This window comes from Microcaecilia unicolor, chromosome 11, assembly GCF_901765095.1.
Source record: "Microcaecilia unicolor chromosome 11, aMicUni1.1, whole genome shotgun sequence".
Lineage (NCBI taxonomy): Eukaryota > Metazoa > Chordata > Amphibia > Gymnophiona > Siphonopidae > Microcaecilia > Microcaecilia unicolor.
In genome coordinates, this window is record NC_044041.1 from 202,675,796 (window position 1) to 202,695,154 (window position 19,359).

Genomic DNA, 19,359 nt, shown 5'->3' on the forward strand with positions numbered 1-19,359 from the left:
GAGCCATAAGATTACCACAATGAATGTTTTTCCAACAAATGCTAATCTCTCCCATGCATACTCATTGCGGCAATCCTGAAAACCTGACTAGCTAGGTTGAAAAGCCCTGCTCTGGTGCAGTATAAGTCAGGGGAGTCCACAGCAGAACCTGTGATGAACTGTACAATCTCAGGTCAGTTCACTAGCCCACACTTTTTCAGCCAGCCTGTACAGTTTGCATATCATTTTGTCAAGGTTTAGGTACAATATTTCAGAAACTCACCAGCCTGCTGATCTCCTCCTGCCTATCTGGGGCAGATCTTGCAGTTGCTTTTATCATGGTGGACGTCTGATTATCTGTCAGCTTTTTAATACATCGTTGACCTGCCACAATGTTACACACCTACAAACAATAAGATGACAATGCACATCAAAACACACTTGACATCATTCTAAAAGTAACAGCACTACTTTCTTTCCAGAAGGGAAGTATGACTGTGTAAATTAAGTACCAATGGCACACAGATGGACAACTGGAGATTTTGTTTAGACAAACGCACTCCATAAGAGTCACATTTAAAGAATTTCTCTTCTGTCTGGCTCATGCCTAGCCCTGTGTACAGCACATGAAGTACTGCAGGTTTAAAGCCATCTGTGAGCACATGGTTCATGGCTACTGCTGGCCACCTGCTATTAACGTAAGCTCTTCTTTCCCCCAGCCTTCAGTATGCTACTTCTGTAAGCACTTCCAGCCCATTTATTTCAAGGTAGGTTATGAACTTAGAATTAAACCATTACGGAAAACAACATTCAGAACGCAACTCTAATTAGGAAGACTCAAATGCTGAACATTTTTTACTCATCTTAAAGAGGCAGAGGGATGGAGAGATGAATGAACCCCATTTTCATTTGGCAGCTGTGCTGTGTTAAAACACATGGATACTGCTATATATCAAATCCATGTTCTCCTACTGCCAAATCCCTGACCAGTCCAAAATCTGAATTACTAAAGGTACTAACCTATCTTCTATCATCAAACTTTGTTACAACAAGGAAAGAAATTAGTGACATTGCTTTGCAAGCGTCGTTCATTTACTTCTAGAGGCAGGTAAGTGTGTTTCTGCTCTTGTCCCACTTGAAGACAAGGAAGGTGAGGATATTTCAGTTGCAGGTTGTACTTTTCTCTGAAGTACTGTGCTACTGTTCTTTCTACAGTTTGTCCATTCTCCAACTGTAAAGGAAAACTGAACAACAAAAAAAAAATGAATTTTACCAAACATGACAGGCACAGACAAGACACCTAACCACTAGTTCTGATTCATAGCACTAGCGCAAAACGTAAGACACTGAATCCCAAAAGACAAGTTACCACACAATTTAAAGCAGGCAGCGTAGTAGGTTCTCTTACGTTTGATGGCTGGCAGGTCGTCTCGTTACGTTACAAACTCGGTATTTCCTTCTCATCGTTCCACAGTGAGTCACTTCAACCTTCAGACCTACAGTAAAAGTGTGTCAAATACATTTTTCAGTTTGCTTATAAACATCTCTGAATGTATTTACACTAATGTATCTGCATATTTCTACCGCTGTTTTCTTCCTCATATGCAAAAGAGTTTTTTTTTTTTTTTTTAGGATTTAGTTCATACCTTTTCAGGCGCCTTCTTATTTATTTTATTTGCCAAACATTTATCTTCTGCCAATCCAAGTAAAAAAAAACAAAAACCCAAAACACACTTTCTCTTGGTAAATTACAGATTACAATTAGTGCCCTCTGACAGATGTGTGCCATTTTAGTGAGGCTTTAAGCTGCTATTTGGGCAACAGACATGGATCATGATTGAGCTAGATGAAAGTTTTTGTATTGTTTCTGATTTTCATTATTAACAAGGACCTGGGGTTCCTAAGCCCATTATAAACCATAAAGCTGTATGTCTCTGTTGATCACCCCACCCCTCACCTATCCACACCCATCCTGTTAGAATATCAATGATATGCTTTGATGTCCCCATGCATACCTCCTACCCACCCCCATCCTCCCACCCTGTCAGACTGTCATAGTAATGCTTGAATGTTTTCACTTATATACACTGTCAGCTAGCACATTTGCTTATTTCCGATCTGAGGAAGAAGGGCAACCTTCGAAAGCTAATCAAGAAATGTATTAAGTTATGTCCAATAAAAAAGGTATCATCTTATTTTCTTTTCCAAGGTTTATTTGGTTTGATTTCTATAGATTCTACATGGAATGTTGCTATTCCACTAGAAGTCGGCCCTTCCAGATCACCAATGTGGCCGCGCAGGCTTCTGCTTCTGTGAGTCTGACGTCCTGCACGTACGTGCAGGACGTCAGACTCACAGAAACAGAAGCCTGCGCAGCCTTCTACATGGAATGTTGCTAGTGGAATAGCAACATTCCATGTAGAATCTCAAATAGTAGCAACATTCCATGTAGAACCTCCAATAGTAGCAACAGAATCTCAATAGTAGCAACATTCCACGTAGAATCTCAATAGTAGCAACATTCCATGTAGAATCTCCAATAGTATCTATTTTACTGTCATAGTAATGCTTGAATGTTTTCACTTATATACACTGTCAGCTAGCACATTTGCTTATTTCCGATCTGAGGAAGAAGGGCAACCTTCCAAAGCTAATCAAGAAATGTATTAAGTTATGTCCAATAAAAAAGGTATCATCTTATTTTCTTTTCCAAGGTTTATTTGGTTTGATTTCTATAGATTCTACATGGAATGTTGCTATTCCACTAGAAGTCGGCCCTTCCAGATCACCAATGTGGCCGCGCAGGCTTCTGCTTCTGTGAGTCTGACGTCCTGCACGTACGTGCAGGACGTCAGACTCACAGAAACAGAAGCCTGCGCAGCCTTCTACATGGAATGTTGCTAGTGGAATAGCAACATTCCATGTAGAATCTCAAATAGTAGCAACATTCCATGTAGAACCTCCAATAGTAGCAACAGAATCTCAATAGTAGCAACATTCCACGTAGAATCTCCAATAGTAGCAACATTCCATGTAGAATCTCCAATAGTATCTATTTTACTGTCATAGTAATGCTTGAATGTTTTCACTTATATACACTGTCAGCTAGCACATTTGCTTATTTCCCATCTGAGGAAGAAGGGCAACCTTCGAAAGCTAATCAAGAAATGTATTACGTTATGTCCAATAAAAAAGGTATCATCTTATTTTCTTTTCCATGTTTTATTTTGTTTGATTTCTATTGATAACCTTAAGAGTGGACTAACACGGCTACCACACTCCATTATTTTTTTTTAACAAATGTTTATTATTTTAACCACAGTAACATACAACAAATATGTGAAATAAGAATAAAAACAATCCAACTTCAGCAGTAAAGTTAACTTGTGCTAAACAATCCTTCATCTAGTACAGTAAGATTTTTATTATTTCCTATGCTTTATTTGCCATCTAGTACTGCATAGTGATAGGTGGATTATGGAGAAATTGTGTCTTCCTTGATAATTTTCTTTCCATTAGTTCTTCAAACCACCACCTTGAAAGAGAACATACTAAATATAAGAAAAAATGTGAGAGGCCCGAAATCTAGTCTAAGTTCCTCTAATCTTCTGGAGAGAGAGAGAGGCAAACATTGAGGAAAAAGTCAAGGAGCGGTCACTGTCTCTTATGACTGGATACCACAACTGGGCTTCTGGAATTGTGTGAAGGACTAATGGAAAGAAAATTATCAGTTAAGACAATTCCTCCTTCCATAGCATCACTTCACACTATTCCAGAACTTGTGGGATTCTCCAAAAGCAATCCCTAACAAGGGTGGGTAGCTGATACCACGACCTGTAAAATAGCAGTACCAAAAACTGCCACACACACTTGGCAAAAGTATGCAGGGTTCATTAAATTGTGGCCTTACAAATCTCAGCTGGTGAAACCAACTGCTTCGCTTAGTAGAATGTGCTCACAAAGAAGATGGTAGTTGCTTTTCTGCCAGAAGGTAGGCTGAAAAAAATATAGACTCCTTTGGTCACCTCGCAATCGAGAGTTTAGATGTGCCCAAACCCTGCTTCTGTTACTGAACAGTACAAACAGCCTGTTTGATCTTCTAAAGTAAATTGTCACTTCCAAGTATCTGATAAGAACATGTCTCACATACAATGGTTTCAAGGAAGAATATCGAGATTCATAATGCTTCCTGTGAAACGAAGGGAGTTCCACATATTGGTTAATCTGAAACGAAAAAAACAATTTCAGAAGAAAGGATGGAACTGCCCTCAGAGAGGCTCCTGCTTCCGTAAACCAAAGAAAAGGATTTTGACAAGAAAGGGCTTGGAGCTCTGAGACATAGTGTGTCAAAGCAATAGCCACAAAAAAAATAGTCTTCGATAAAAGGTCTTTCACGAAGGCTTTCTTTAGAGGCTAGAACAATGGTTTCTGCAGAGAACTGAGGACAAGGTTCCTTTCTGGACGAACAGAACTGACAGGAGGTCAAAGCTGTCCCATAGACTTCAAGAACCATACGATGTCCAGATGAGTTGCTAAGGAAGAACGCTGAAAACAGCCCCTGAAGCGGGTTAGCACCGCCACCTGAACTTTCAGAGATCCCAGTGCCAAGCCCTTCTCTAAGCCCAACTGGAGAAAGGCTAAGATGGAAGGAATTAAAACTGAAAATGGAGAAATTCCTGACTGTCCACACCAGTTTTCAAAGGTTCTCCAGACTCTGGCATAAGTTGAGCATGTAGAATGTTTCCTTGCCTGAAGCAAGGTAGAAATGACCAAATTAGAATGCTGTGGCAAAATAGGGGACTTGTGTCTGTGATTTCTTTTGTGAAATGTATGACATTTGTTCCCCAGTGCATTTCCCTTGTTTGGCCAGCAGATTGTGACTGACCTCTGTTTGTAAGGCTGTTACAGAAGTGACTGTTTTTTCCCGTGTGAGCTCTGATGTAATCTTTAGTCTCAGTATGGGAGCACAGAGGTAAACATCTCTGTCCCAAGACCTTGTTCAAGGCTTGTGAGCAGTTATCCTGAAACTCCCCATGGTAGTGACAAAGTGTTTAGACGGTTTTAATATTGATCCTTATTCAGTTACTTTTTATTGTCTGTTACTTTTCCATCTTTTTTATACTTCACTGTTCTAATTCTGTGACAATAAACCCTGTTAGTTTATTGGCTCTGTTGTCCTGGATTGACTAAGAATCCTGGTAGTTTGTGTGTTGGATCTGTGATTGCTTTCCAGGGACTGTGGGACCCATGAGAGTGTGGCCCCGGTAACCTAGAAATCACTAGGAATAACTTGAGAGTGGGAGACTCGCCCAGAGACAACTGGGACCCAGTCGGTGGAGTGGAAGATGCTAGTATAGAGCACATTTTCAGGTGCAAGCTGGCCTGAACAGTGCTGATGGCAAACTCTCCAGGTGGCAGCAGGGCTAACCCCAGGTGGGTGCTAGGCGTTTCATGACATATGCCCTTTCAATGATCAAGCCATAAGACCAAAAGGGAGATGGATCCTCCAATGAATTGTCAAATACCCTGACTGGAGCTGCAGTCAAAAACGGAACAAAGGCCTTTAGGGTGTAATGGATCACCCCGAGCTCCAGAAGGTTGATGGACCACTTTCTCTCCACCAGATATCAGGTCCCTTATACCAGATGAGTTTGATAGTGTGCTCCCCCAACCTGACAGGATAGCATCCGTTGAAACTACAGTAAGTTATTGGCAATGGAACTCCCTTGTCCAAATTCTCTACCAACAGCTACATACTGTGTCTGATTTCCATAGTCCATGGCACTTGAACACTGTAATTCTGGGGACTGCAGACCATCAGCTGAACACAGACAACTGAAGAGGACGCATGTGCGCTCACACCCAAGGAACCACCTCCATTACCACCGTCGTCGATCCCAACTCTGAGCATAATCCCATGTCCTGGGCTTGCTCTGTCAAAGGAGTCAAACCTGCTACACCAGTTCCACCTACCTGCATTCCACAAGAAGATTCTTCCCTGTTTCATGTCAAAGAGAACTCTCAGGTACTCCAATACCTGAGAAGAAATCAACTCGCTCTTCTCAAAATTTACCACCAAGCTCAATGACTGAAGACTATGCACAACTGTCAATGTCACAGCCTCTCTGAAAAGGATGAAGCTTGAATTAGCCAGACATTAAGATAAGGGTGAACCCTGATGCCCTGTCACTGCAACCACCACCATTATATCTTGGAAAAGGTCCACAGCGCTGTTGCTAGTTCGAAGGGCAACGCCTTGAACTGGAAGTGTTGGCCTAGAACTGCAAATTGGAGAAACTGTTGATGAGGAGACCAAATGAGAATATGAAAATGCACAGTCAATGAAAGAACACATGTAGGCAGCAATTCAGATCTTTGTGATCCAACACTGACTGAAAGGAGCCCTCCTTCTTTGGAGAAATGAAATAAACGTAATATCTTCATTGTCCTCATTCCTCTGGAGTTGAAACAATGGTATCCAGAGTCAACAATGAGTCTATGGTGACCTGGACCGTCGCCAATTTGGTGCCCTTTAGACAAGGAGGCTGTAAGAGAGACGTGACCAGACGGGAGAACCTGAGCTTGCAGCCTTTTCTGAGAATATCTAAGACCCACTGGTTTGTTGTGATCTTGGCCCACACTCCTTCAAATAGCCTTAAAGATGCCCTCCAATTGCAAAAGGTGCTGGGTGAGCCCGCCTCACTTCACTGTGCAGGACAGGAGTCATTGGAAGCCCTCCTGGACTGGGAAGCTGACAAGAAGGTCTATCTTGGTAGTGCAACCTCTGAACTGCTGTCAGTCAGGTCTGTCTCACCAACTTTAATGAAACCTACTAGGGAAAGCTCCTGTAGAGGACCAAGAAGAAGATTTTAGCTTATCCTCTGGTAAAGTGCTGAAGTCTCGCCAATTCTTTAATCAGATTACTGAGATCCTCACCAAAATGCCATTTGTCTCTAAAGGGAAGCTTTACCAGACGAGACTTAAGCTACATCCACCGCCCAATGGCACAACCACAGCTGTCTACGCACTATGGCAAAGACACCCCCTTGGCAAAAGCACAGAGCATGTCAAACAGCATCTGCTAGGTAAGCTAGACTAGCTTCCAACTGGAATTGGATAGAAGGAGAGAGCTAGGATTTGGTGTATTTAGTTTGAGAACCAGAGAAACCTTTACCCTCCACTGCCTCGGGTGTAAACAAAGTGTCTACTTGGGCAGGGAAACACAGTACCTGACTGTACCTTGAACTCTGATTTGGGAAACATGGCATAATTATGACCAGAATGGGGTGGGGGGGGGGGGGGGGGGGGGGGGGCGGGGGAAACGACACAATCCACTTTAAGCTGAAGCTTTTCTCTACAAGGTACTACCAAGCTTTCCTGCTGCAGTTCACTAATGTAACCTCACAGGTACAAATCAAGGTAAGATATACACTAAAATGGCACATGTGAGTTTGTTGGGCAGACTGGGTGGACCGTGCAGGTCTTTTTCTGCCGTCATCTACTATGTTACTATACTCACTAATTATCTGTGTTCGATTCCCACTTCAGGCACAGGCAGCTCCTTGTGACTCTGGACAAGTCACTTAACCCTCCATTGCCCCATGTAAGCCGCATTGAGCCTGCCATGAGTGGGAAAGCGCGGGGTACAAATGTAACAAAAAAAACAACAAAAAAATTAAAGCATAATACAGCTGCTTCCTATTTAGAATTAGGGCAAACAGTACATTTTCATTTTAAACTATCCCTGCAATTAATGACCTAGGAGGTAATGAACTGCCCTATATCAAGAAGACAATCCTCATCGCATTTTCTGCTCACCTTTTATCTCTTTGGTGAATTTTACCCGGTGAGAATCAGTCAGAGGTCTTGGTTGTTCATCAATGTTATGAATATCTAATACTTCACACATGAACTGGATTACTGGTTGTGCTTTATAGAAGGCAGTGGCAGACACTGAGTAGAGATAAAAAGGGAGAAGCATTAGGCTTTGATTCATGAACCCAGATTCTGCTTATCAGGCCAGTGCTGGAGATATTGCACAAAGTGTCCACAACATGAATGGGGGAGGGGGAAAATCAAAATCGTAACCTTCAAAGTAATAATGCACCCTATTCTTAACAGTAATTTCAGTTGGGGCATTAAATATGATCTTGATAAGGGTTGTCATCGATTAAAATGTTTAATCACGCGATTAATCATGATTAAACATTTTGATTCCGCGTTTCCTCCTGTTCAGCACAAAATATAGACAAGAAGAAGTAAATTCTCAGAACTGACATGTTTCATTTACTAGACTGAAAATAAAATCATTTTTCTTACCTTTGTGGTCTGGTGATTTTATTTTTCTAATCATCTTGCTCCCTGTCTCCGTGCTCGGAACTCTGTTTCCAAGACCTCCTGTCCATTCACTATATCTTTTCTCTCCTCCTTTCTTCTTCACTCCCTGCCCTATATTCATCTTTTACATCCAACTTTCTTCCATTTTTCTGCATCCTTCTCATGTCTATCTAATTTCCAACTCTTCCCTTTCCCTCCATCCATGGGCTGCAAATCCTTCCTTCTCTCTTCTCTTCCTTTCCCTGCCCTCTATGTGCATTTCCCCTCTCTTCCCTTCTCCTACTTTCTGTTCATGTCTACCATCTTGTCTTTCTTTTTTTTCTTTTCATCCCCCATTTCCACATCTATCCCTCTTCCCCTGTCAACCAGCATCACCCCTTTCTCTCCCTCTTTTCTCAATCATCCAGCATTGCTCCTCTCTCCATCATCGACCCATCTCTCTTTCCTCTCACCATCCAGCATCACCTCGTCTCTCTCCCCCCCACTGTTCAGTACCACCCATCTCTTCCCTCTCATACACCATCATCATCCAACATTACTGTCTCTCGGTCCCGCCCCCAACATTACTCTGTCTCTTGGTCCCGCCCCCCCAACCATCTACCATCACTCCGTCTCTCCTCCTTTCCCCACCCCACTACCAAAACACAAAACCATCATCCCTAACCGCCTCACCTCTCTCTTTCCCCCAACCATCTATTATTGCCTTGTCTCCCCTATATCCTGCATTGCCCCATCTTTTCCCCTGCCCATAGTGTGCACTGCTCTCTCTTCACTCCCCCACAGTGTGCACTGCCCCATCTCACCTCATCCCAATATCCTGTGTTGCCCTGTCTTTCCTCATCCTCCATATCCTGAGTTGCCCTGTCTCTTCCCCCGGCTCCCGTATCCACCTTTGCCCCGTCTTGTCTGCCTGTCCTCTTCCCCTCCCACTGGCTTACTCATTTTAGATGGTCTGGCGTTCATGCGCCGATTCCTTTCTTCACCGTGGCTGTAGCGGCAGCAAGCAAAAGATATGTGGAGGGACGTTCCCCTCTGCATGCTGCCACGGGCTATGCTGGACCCAGAAGAAGGATTGGTGCATGAGCTCCAGACCATCTATAACTAACTTACATAAGTACATAAGTAGTGCCATACTGGGAAAGACCAAAGGTCCATCTAGCCCAGCATCCTGTCACCGACAGTGGCCAATCCAGGTCAAGGGCACCTGGCACGCTCCCCAAAGGTAAAAACATTCCAGACAAGTTATACCTAAAAATGCGGAATTTTTCCAAGTCCATTTAATAGCGGTCTATGGACTTGTCCTTTAGGAATCTATCTAACCCCTTTTTAAACTCCGTCAAGCTAACCGCCTTCACCACGTTCTCCGGCAACGAATTCCAGAGTTTAATTATGCTTTGGGTGAAGAAAAATTTTCTCCGATTTGTTTTAAATTTACTACACTGTAGTTTCATCGCATGCCCCCTAGTCCTAGTATTTTTGGAAAGCGTGAACAGATGCAAATATTTCCCTGAGGGAAGGATGGACAATTTTCAAATAGCCCATTTATCTGTGGGAAAATGACGTTTGCAAATTGTTCGCATTATTTGTGTGTATGTGTGATATAGATATATATACATATTCATACATGCACAAGAACACAAGCGCAGATATACACATATAAACACACATACCCCAACACACAAGTATATACACACACATGTGAAAACAGACACAAACCCACATGAACACATGTGCACACTCACACATGCATACAATCGCGCACACACATATCTACATCAACACATGTGCACACACACACGCACACAAACACACACCAGCACAGTGACACACATACACACAATCCTACTTCTAGCCTTTTTGCACATCACAATTTACACACTCCTTGATTGCAAATGTTTTCAGGAAATGCCTCATAGTGAAATACTGAAAGAAATTAGACATCGTTCTTAAATTCCCACATCTGGGAGTCAGAAGAATTAATAGGTTTTTTTCACCATTTAAAACATATCCCAGTGCCAACTTATTTTTTTGCTTTCGGCCATTTACAAGCTTTTAACGAGAATTTGCTTTGATGGCAATCAACATGCAGTTGGAAATGAATCTTCACCGATTGTATTAAAGTCTGCTACACACAGATCTGTTGGTAATATCGGCTGCTTTTGGCTTACTGGATGATATATGTGCCTGAAAGATGCTGGTTTTACCTCCTAGAAAACTTCTGGACCATCAATTCTTGCATTACCTTCTTGCATGAGGAGGTAAATACCTAGGGCCTGATATTCAAAAGATTTATGTTCCTAACTTTGAGAGTTACATAAGTACATAAGTACATAAGTAGTGCCATACTGGGAAAGACCAAAGGTCCATCTAGCCCAGCATCCTGTCACCGACAGTGGCCAATCCAGGTCAAGGGCACCTGGCACGCTCCCCAAACGTAAAAACATTCCAGACAAGTTATACCTAAAAATGCGGAATTTTTCCAAGTCCATTTAATAGCGGTCTATGGACTTGTCCTTTAGGAATCTATCTAACCCCTTTTTAAACTCCGTCAAGCTAACCGCCCGTACCACGTTCTCCGGCAACGAATTCCAGAGTCTAATTACACGTTGGGTGAAGAAAAATTTTCTCCGATTCGTTTTAAATTTACCACACTGTAGCTTCAACTCATGCCCTCTAGTCCTAGTATTTTTGGATAGCGTGAACAGTCGCTTCACATCCACCCGATCCATTCCACTCATTATTTTATACACTTCTATCATATCTCCCCTCAGCCGTCTCTTCTCCAAGCTGAAAAGCCCTAGCCTTCTCAGCCTCTCTTCATAGGAAAGTCGTCCCATCCCCACTATCATTTTCGTCGCCCTTCGCTGTACCTTTTCCAATTCTACTATATCTTTTTTGAGATACGGAGACCAGTACTGAACACAATACTCCAGGTGCGGTCGCACCATGGAGCGATACAACTTCCTGTTTCTGGGTCCGGCAAAGCCAGTGGCAGCACGCAGAGGGGAATGTCCCTGCGTCTGTCTTTTGCTTGCTGCTGCTACAGCCACGGTGAAGAGAAAAGCAGAGGATCGGCACAAGATCTCCAGACCATCTAAAATGAGTAAGCCACTGGGAGGGGGAGAGGACAGGGAGACAAGATGGGGCAAAACTTGAATCGGGGGATGGGGAGATAAAGGGATGTGTTAACTGCAATAAAATTTTTAATACTAGTTAACATTTAGCACGTTAACAGCATTATTAATGCGTTAAATGTACAGCCCTAACCTTGACCCTTACCGTCAATATTAAGCATCATTTTCCACATAGCAGGCCGAACAGACTGATGGAATCCAAACCAAACTTCTCGCCCTCCTCCCAGGGGGTGGTCATATCCTTCAGGTGCTGAGAAGAAAGAACGTCCTACAGGAGTATATCTTTAAAAAAAAAATCCATCTGTGTGTTTTCATGAAAGCCTTCCACATATATTTAAATAAATGTATAATACAGAGCCTATTAATGCTACAAAGTAAATCACCATGTGAATAAAAAGCATGCATTTTTCAGCTGATCTTCTACAGCACCTCTTAAAACTAGGCTCACAAATTAATTTTTCAACATTTTTCTTTAGGGATGGAAACAGATTACTTTACTTTTGAAGGAGGCCTTTGCAAAAACCCCAATGCCAGAAAGCATCAACCAAGAGAACAGCCGATCAGGATCATGAAAGTGAATCTATGCACTATTCTCAGGAATTTGTTTCTCATAATTCTGTGATCATGGCAAAAATACACAGTCTGCCCCTTGTGCAAAAATGTGAGAAACTTCTAACCCAGGCCGTCATTCTAACTGATAACAAGGCATATGTATTCAAGCATAGAACTGGCTTCATTTGACTGCCACTTCTCCTCTCTCCTGCTGCCAAGATTTAGGTTAGACTCACCACCTCTCCTCCCTTGCTCTAGCCACTGCAACCATTCGGGCCCCATCCAATTCTTACCCTCCCACATCCCAGCACTGTTAAGCTTTTCTCACCATGTGGCTTAGAGTGAACAGACTCGGGCAATGTCTGTGGCAGGAGATGCTACACAGGGGTGGGCTCCAATAGAGAGATTCAAGGATAACCAAGAGGTGAGGAGCACACAAAGATGAAGGAAGGGCACAAGAGAATGACTAAGGGAGCAGAAATGAATATTTGGGGGAAACCTCCCCCCCCCAAATATTGAGGAAGAAAACCAAAATAGAAAATAAATGAAAAATTAATCCACACACATGAAATATTTAGGAAATTAGGGCTCCTTAGCATTCAGCGCACCACTAATTGGTAGCACAGCTTTGTAAAAGGAGCCCTTAGTATTTTTGTGCATACAAAGAAAAATTTGAACTACATATAAATGTGAACAGAATAATACTAAATCCAAAAAGACAGGAGGAGCCTCCACGGAAAATCAAAACAAAACAGCAAAAGTAGAGGCTGTCACAAGGTGTTGTATGCTGATCATACATAGTAACATAGTAGATGATGGCAGAAAAAGACCTGCATGGTCCATCCAGTCTACCCAACAAGATCATATGTGTTACTTCTCGTGTATACCTTACCTTGATTTGTATCTGCCATTTTCAAGGCACAGACCGTAGAAGTCTTGCCCAGCACTAGATCGGTTTGCTGGTTTTTTTTGTTCTCTCCGTGGATTTAACGGTTATATAACCACGTGCATACAAAAAGGATTTATCCAAGCCAATCAGCTTCTTTTCAGAGAAAGTTGTTTGTGACCCCTGAGGCAGGCGCTTTGGTGCCGAAACACGGACCGTGATATGACTATTCTGAATAAACTGCTCTTTGATATTATCTCCCTATTGGTTTCTACATTTGTCAGCCTCTACTTTTGCTGTTTTGAACAGAATAATACTAAACACACACAACCAAGAGGGTCTTGTCTGATTTACTAAAGCTTTGTTATTTACTTAGTCTCAGTTCTAACACCGACTACTATACACATTCTGAAACCAAATAAATTTAATACATTTCAGCATTTGTCAGAAGTAATGGGTAAAAGGGGGGGGGGGGAGAAAAAAGGAGCAGCTTACTTCATAGAGGGCAGGTGTCGTAAAACCACATCAACAGCATGGACTGGATTTGTGCTGATTGGCTTGTCTAGTTCCAGGGGCTCAGGAATAGTCCGTCCCGTCAACACTTCATGGAGTAAATGCCAACTTACCCGGGACACAAATTTTATTGATGCCTTGAAGGGACGGTCTTTTCCGCCCTCTCCTGGTAAGGTTACATCCAAATCCACCTGTTTGGAGAACACAAAAATAGAACTGAACTCCAAATCACTTTTTAGTAATCTGTCAGTAGATAATAGATCAAATTCAAAGAGACAGTGTGGTGGCTGCACCATTACTGAGCTGCCCTTTGGTTAAACATGGGCCTTAGAATATTTGTTAGACATCATTGTAATCTAGTCATGTTATGGGAAAAGGGATGGGTCAAACTAAACACGAGAATGAATGTGTTAAGTTACCAAAATGTATGATTTAACTGGACACTATTACATTACCATTGGGCTTTGACATTCATTCTTATTGATGAATACACATATATAGTTATAACAAAAATAATTACAAATAAAAGTTAATGTATGTTTAGCTTCTCTCTCAGTATGACTGTAAATATGACCAATATCATGCAGTTAGTTATTAGACATTTTTCCAACAAGGGGAGCTCAACATGAAATACAGCATTTTGACAGTCACTTTACACGTTATCTCTTCAAACTTTATGTAACAATTTTGGAACCTGAAATATTAGGCTCAAAACAAGTAACGCTTGGCAGGATTGATTATAACCTCAGAGTCATTTTCTTACCCCAGTAGTTGCTACAGGGAGTGGATTGGCTGTATAAAGACTCCTTTTCCCATCATAAACCGGTCTGCGATCCCCAAATATTGTGACTTTAAAATGTTGAACCATGGAATCCACCACCTCCCTAAAAAAATATTACACACACCTTGGGTAAAATTCTGTTCAAGCTCAAGAAACAGATTTACCAATTAAGGATTTTTTTTTTTTAAGAAAAAGTAAAAGAGCAGCTTTGTTACACAAACCCATCAAAAAGTGACTTATCCTATGTTACACTATGCTGGCTCAGGCATGAGCAAACCTCTCTCAAAGGGTTCAGGCATTTCAAGGTACAATTGGAAAGAAAGCGAAAAATGCAACAATGGTAGTTATACTGTTTTGAAAATATGGAGGGGCGTTTTCGATGACATCTAAATCCAATTTTGGACTTTTGCTGAAAATGTCCAAAACTCCAGTGGCAAACATAGCAATTTTTGAACCAGAAAAACACCCTCTTTTTGTTTCGAAATTGGCCATTTCCTAGACATTTTGTGCTCAGTGTGTTTTTCTTTTGTGATCATTTTCAGGGTGTTACAGTGGACTTCACATAAAAAGGTCCCAGGTACACATCCCACTCCCTTATATTATAAGGTGAGCCCTCCAAAATCTACTGTACCCAACTGTACACCACTACAATATCCTTTATGGGTGTACAGTAGGTTTTTAGAGGGCTCACACTTTCCATCACAGATTAATCAAGACTCTAAATTAAAAGATCTTACTAACAAATACCCTTTCATCCCTCTTGAGGTTTTTTTCCAAATGAAACACAAAATACTTTGAATATGAAAGCTCTATTCTGTATTGCTTACCTATTAACCCTGCGAGGACACTTGTCCGGCTTAATATCCACCTCATAGAGGTAGACATCAATCTTTGGGATTTCAACTTGGAAGCAGTTGGCCAGAAGTTTAATGGGTTTTCCCATGGTGCCATAGCCGGGCCGTCTGGGCACCATGAACAGGGGCTGTGCCCCGACAGGTCCTGTAATGAAACAATGGATTAACGAATGACTGATATCTTAATTAACAGTTCTAATTATAATGATCCGATTTACATTTTGAGATGCTTTGGAGTTTTTAATTTACTCATTATAGAAAAGTTGTTTGCTAAACGACCTAAGTCACTTCACACCTTGCCCTTAGGCCCCCGTTCTTCGAGCCCACTCAGCAACTTAGTGCAAAGAAGAAGGAAAAATAACTGATGTCAAGCACATAAGGAAAATTAACCAAATAGCAGATAGTTACAGGTTTTAAGTGTGTTCAGCAACTGACTCATTTTCTCAGTGTAAAAGAATTTCAGGAGTGTACCAGAAAATAAAGATACATTACAAGGCTGCAACAGAGCTGCTCAAAAGGACAAGCTACAATAAAGGTTCACACCCTGACACTACGAATATTTTTAACAAATGTCAGGAATTTGACAGAAGTTGCAACTTAGATACAGAATGATGCTGCAAGGCGTGCACAACCCATCAGTCCAATCCTGGGCCAGTCCGGAGGGACACTAAGGAAGTTGCAACTTAGATACAGACATGATCACTTCAGCAGCAGTTTCTCAAATCAGGCTCTGATTTTACACACATAAATTTGCTTTCTTTCTCCCTGAGCAATAACATATCAAACGGCATCAAGTCAAAGAAAATAAGAGCACAGTTAAACATTTAATTTAGCCTGTGAAACTAAGATAAAACAACGTTACTTACCTGTAGCAGATGTTCTCCAAGGACAGCGGGACTTGAGTCTTCATTCATGGATGACATCACCAATGGAGCCCAGCAACTTTCTCTAAAAGATTTTGCACGTCTCATCGCACGAGCGCCCATTGGGACCTCCTCAATCTGTTACTGGCTAAACGAATACATCTCCTTGGGAGGGTTGGGAGAAGTCAAGTCCTGCTGTCCTCAGAAAACACCTGCTAAAGATAAGTAACACTGTTTTCTCCAAGGACAAGCAAGACTGTGAATCTTCACGCATGGGACTCTCTAGCTACATGTTGTCTCAACGAGAAAAAGAGGAAAGAACACAACATGTGTTGCTGCAACATACCAAGATGCTGTTATTTTTACATTTAATTCCTCTCCCCACAGAAGACAACCTGGAACTGAGGGAGTCCTGATCTAGACAGTAGTGGGATATTAATATATGGACATGTATGTCCATATATTAATAAGAATGTTGGAAGAACAATCGACTGGTTCAAATGGAACTCCGATACAACCTTAGGCAGAACTTAGGGTGCATGAAGAGACTACTCTGTTATGATGAACTTTACTGTAAGGTGGATCTACCACTAGGGCCTGAAGCTCACTGATCCTGCAAGCTGAAGTAACAGCCAACAAAAGCAGAACCTTCCAGGTGAAGTACTTCAGATGACAGGAATCCAGAGGCTGAAAAGGAGCTTTCATCAGCTGGGAGGGTACAACATTAAGGTCCAATGACACATGCAGAGGTTTGACAGGGGACTTTGTCAAAATCAAACCTCTCATGAAGAGAACAACTAGACGCCCTCTAGATGGCGATTGTAAGCACTAATCACACTAAGGTGAATCCTTAACAGGGGTTGGTCTTGAGACCAGATTCAGAAAGGTGTAGAAGGTATTCAAACAGAGTCTGTGTAGGGCAAGAAAGGGGATCTAGGGCCTTGTCTTTGTTGGAATGTAATTGTATTTTACATGCATTGACTGTCACCTATTATTTCTCTGTGATTACTCTGTGACCTCTGATGTGAATTACTTAGAGAGGTCACACTGCTATGCAACTTCCTGTGGGGGTTAGATGCAGCACATGCAGCACATGGAGCACATGGAGCTCATGATCTCTCCTAACCTGAGAGGATCTATGGTGGTGTGAGCATCCATTACCATCTAAGCACATGGAAGGAGCTGATAATACAAATGTATAGTAATATGTATATATAAGCCTGTCTGATTATAATCTAACTACAAACTGTGAGTAAACAGATGTTTTGTTACTTCAACTTTAAAGTGACTCAGCAGTGAATTATTCAGGGGTGAATGAGAGAGAGATGAAGAAAGAAATTAACATTTCTAAAGCTGAAGCTGTGTGTACTAAAATCTGCTAATTATTTACTACAAATAATCCAACAAAAGGGTTATGGGCCCAGGGTCCAGGAATTGAAAAAGAAGAGAAATATTACCAGGCAGAAAAAAAGGCCACATTTTTCTCTTAAGTTTTAAAGGAAAGATTCAGTCTGTCTCTCTCTCCCCCCACACAGCAGACAGAAGGCTAAGAAAATGGCTGAGGGAAGAAATTCACCATTTTTCTATTCTCTCAAGGTGCCTAAATTAACTGAGTTTAATTATCGGCAGTGGGAACTAAGATTCATATGTCTCCTTCGAGCAAAAGGATTAAATATATGCTTAGACCAAGACAGAACAGCTGAAAATATGGCTGAATGGGACAATGCAAACTATTATGTGAAGTGCATGCTTTTGGAAGCTCTCTCAGAGAAACAAGCCATATTAGTGGAGGGAAAAGATACACCAAAGGACATTTTATATAAACTGAGAACTATGTATGCAACTACATATGCAAAGCAGCAACCAATTTGGCTGGCAGAGTTGAATGAAACCAAATTAAGGGATAAAAGTAAATGTAATGATCACATTATGCATCTTATGTCTTCATTTCAAAGCTAGAACTTTCTGGAATTCCCATGTGTGATGCATTGAAAAGAGCATTTCTTTTTACCTCACTATCAAAGAAGTTTGATGTTTTTAGGTCTGTAAATGAGGCCATTGAAGGGCAATCTTTTGAACAGGCAACATCAAAACTAAGGCAGGAATGCATAATAAATGATTCTGAGGAGATGTGTTCTCAAAGTCAGTCAGAGAGAAATGAAACAAATTTCTTGGCAAAGAACAGAGGAAGGCGGAGCTATGGGAAAACTCCACCCAAGGGCAAGCTGATTTGCTACTCATGTGGAAAGGAGGGACATGTATCTAAATGGTGTAAGGAAACACAAAACACTCCCTCTAGCTCACCTAAGCCAATGGAACTAAAGAATTTTCAAACCAGGAAATGTATGAAGGACAAAGATAAACACAAGGGCTTTCTAATGGCAGAAAAATCTTTGACTATGGTAAATAATAATTCAAATGAAAGTACTTGGATTTTGGATTCGGGGAGCACATGCCATTTAACCAATTGTAAAGATTTCTTTCAGGAAATGTGTCCAGAGGAAGGTATTCTTAAAACTGCAAACGCAGGGACTGCTAAGATCCAAGCAAAAGGTATTGGATTCTTAAAATGCAAAGTGTCTAATGAAGTTAAAGAAATTCCTGTAAGTGATGTCTTGTATATTCCCCAAGCAGTTTGCAATATGCTTAGTGTATCTACATTAGATAAGAAGGGATTTGTGATTCATTTTGAAAACAGTAAGTGCACAATCTCTAAAAATGATGAAGTGTATGCTGAAGCTTTTATGCATAATGATGTTTATAAACTGAGCATTTCAGGTGAAGCCTCACATATGGCGCAAGTAAGGAAGAATGATGGTAAATGTAGTCTGGAAATCTGGCACCGCCGCCTGGGACATCGTGATTTTAAGGTGATCCAGGATCTTTACAGTAGGCAACTGGCCACCGGCATTCAGATAAGTGCAGATGCTGGTAAAATGGAGAAATGCATAGACTGTGTTACTCAAAAAGGTGTAAGACCCTCATTTCCTGCATACACAGGAAATAGGAGTAATAAAGTACTGGACTTAATACACAGTGACTTATGTGGACCGTTTAATATCCCATCATTGGGAAATAACAGATTTGTGCTAATATTCTTGGATGATTTCTCTAGATATTGTGTGGCCTATTTGCTGAAAGAAAAAAGTCAAGTCACAGACATGCTGAAGAAATACGTAGCCATGGTGAGCAATAAATTTGAAAGAAAACCAAAGGTTCTTCAGACCGACAATGGTGGTGAGTTCACTTCACAAAGCATGCGCACATTTCTAGAACAAGAAGGCATTCAACATATCACAACAGTAGCTTATACACCAGAGCAAAATTCTGTTGCAGAGAGAAAATTTAGGTCACTTGTGGAAAGGACCAGATGTATGCTGTCAGATAGCAATCTCCCTAAAAGACTATGGGGGGAAGCCATTCTCACAGCAGTGTACCTACAAAACAGAATGCAAACTAA

The 19,359-nt window shown here is 41.4% G+C and overlaps 1 protein-coding gene across 1 annotated transcript in view; it reads right to left on the bottom strand.

The window, feature by feature from the left end:
- AGO3 (argonaute RISC catalytic component 3) overlaps window positions 1–19,359 on the bottom strand; it is a 61,518-nt gene that overhangs the window by 23,052 nt on the left and 19,107 nt on the right. The window contains exons 2-9 of the mRNA XM_030220219.1: window positions 15,010–15,181; window positions 14,165–14,285; window positions 13,384–13,592; window positions 11,596–11,732; window positions 7,798–7,932; window positions 1,388–1,475; window positions 1,076–1,223; window positions 263–382 (exon numbers count right to left, since the gene is read on the bottom strand). Coding sequence (XP_030076079.1) covers window positions 263–382; window positions 1,076–1,223; window positions 1,388–1,475; window positions 7,798–7,932; window positions 11,596–11,732; window positions 13,384–13,592; window positions 14,165–14,285; window positions 15,010–15,181 — 1,130 coding nt within the window. The remainder of the gene's footprint in view (window positions 1–262; window positions 383–1,075; window positions 1,224–1,387; window positions 1,476–7,797; window positions 7,933–11,595; window positions 11,733–13,383; window positions 13,593–14,164; window positions 14,286–15,009; window positions 15,182–19,359) is intronic.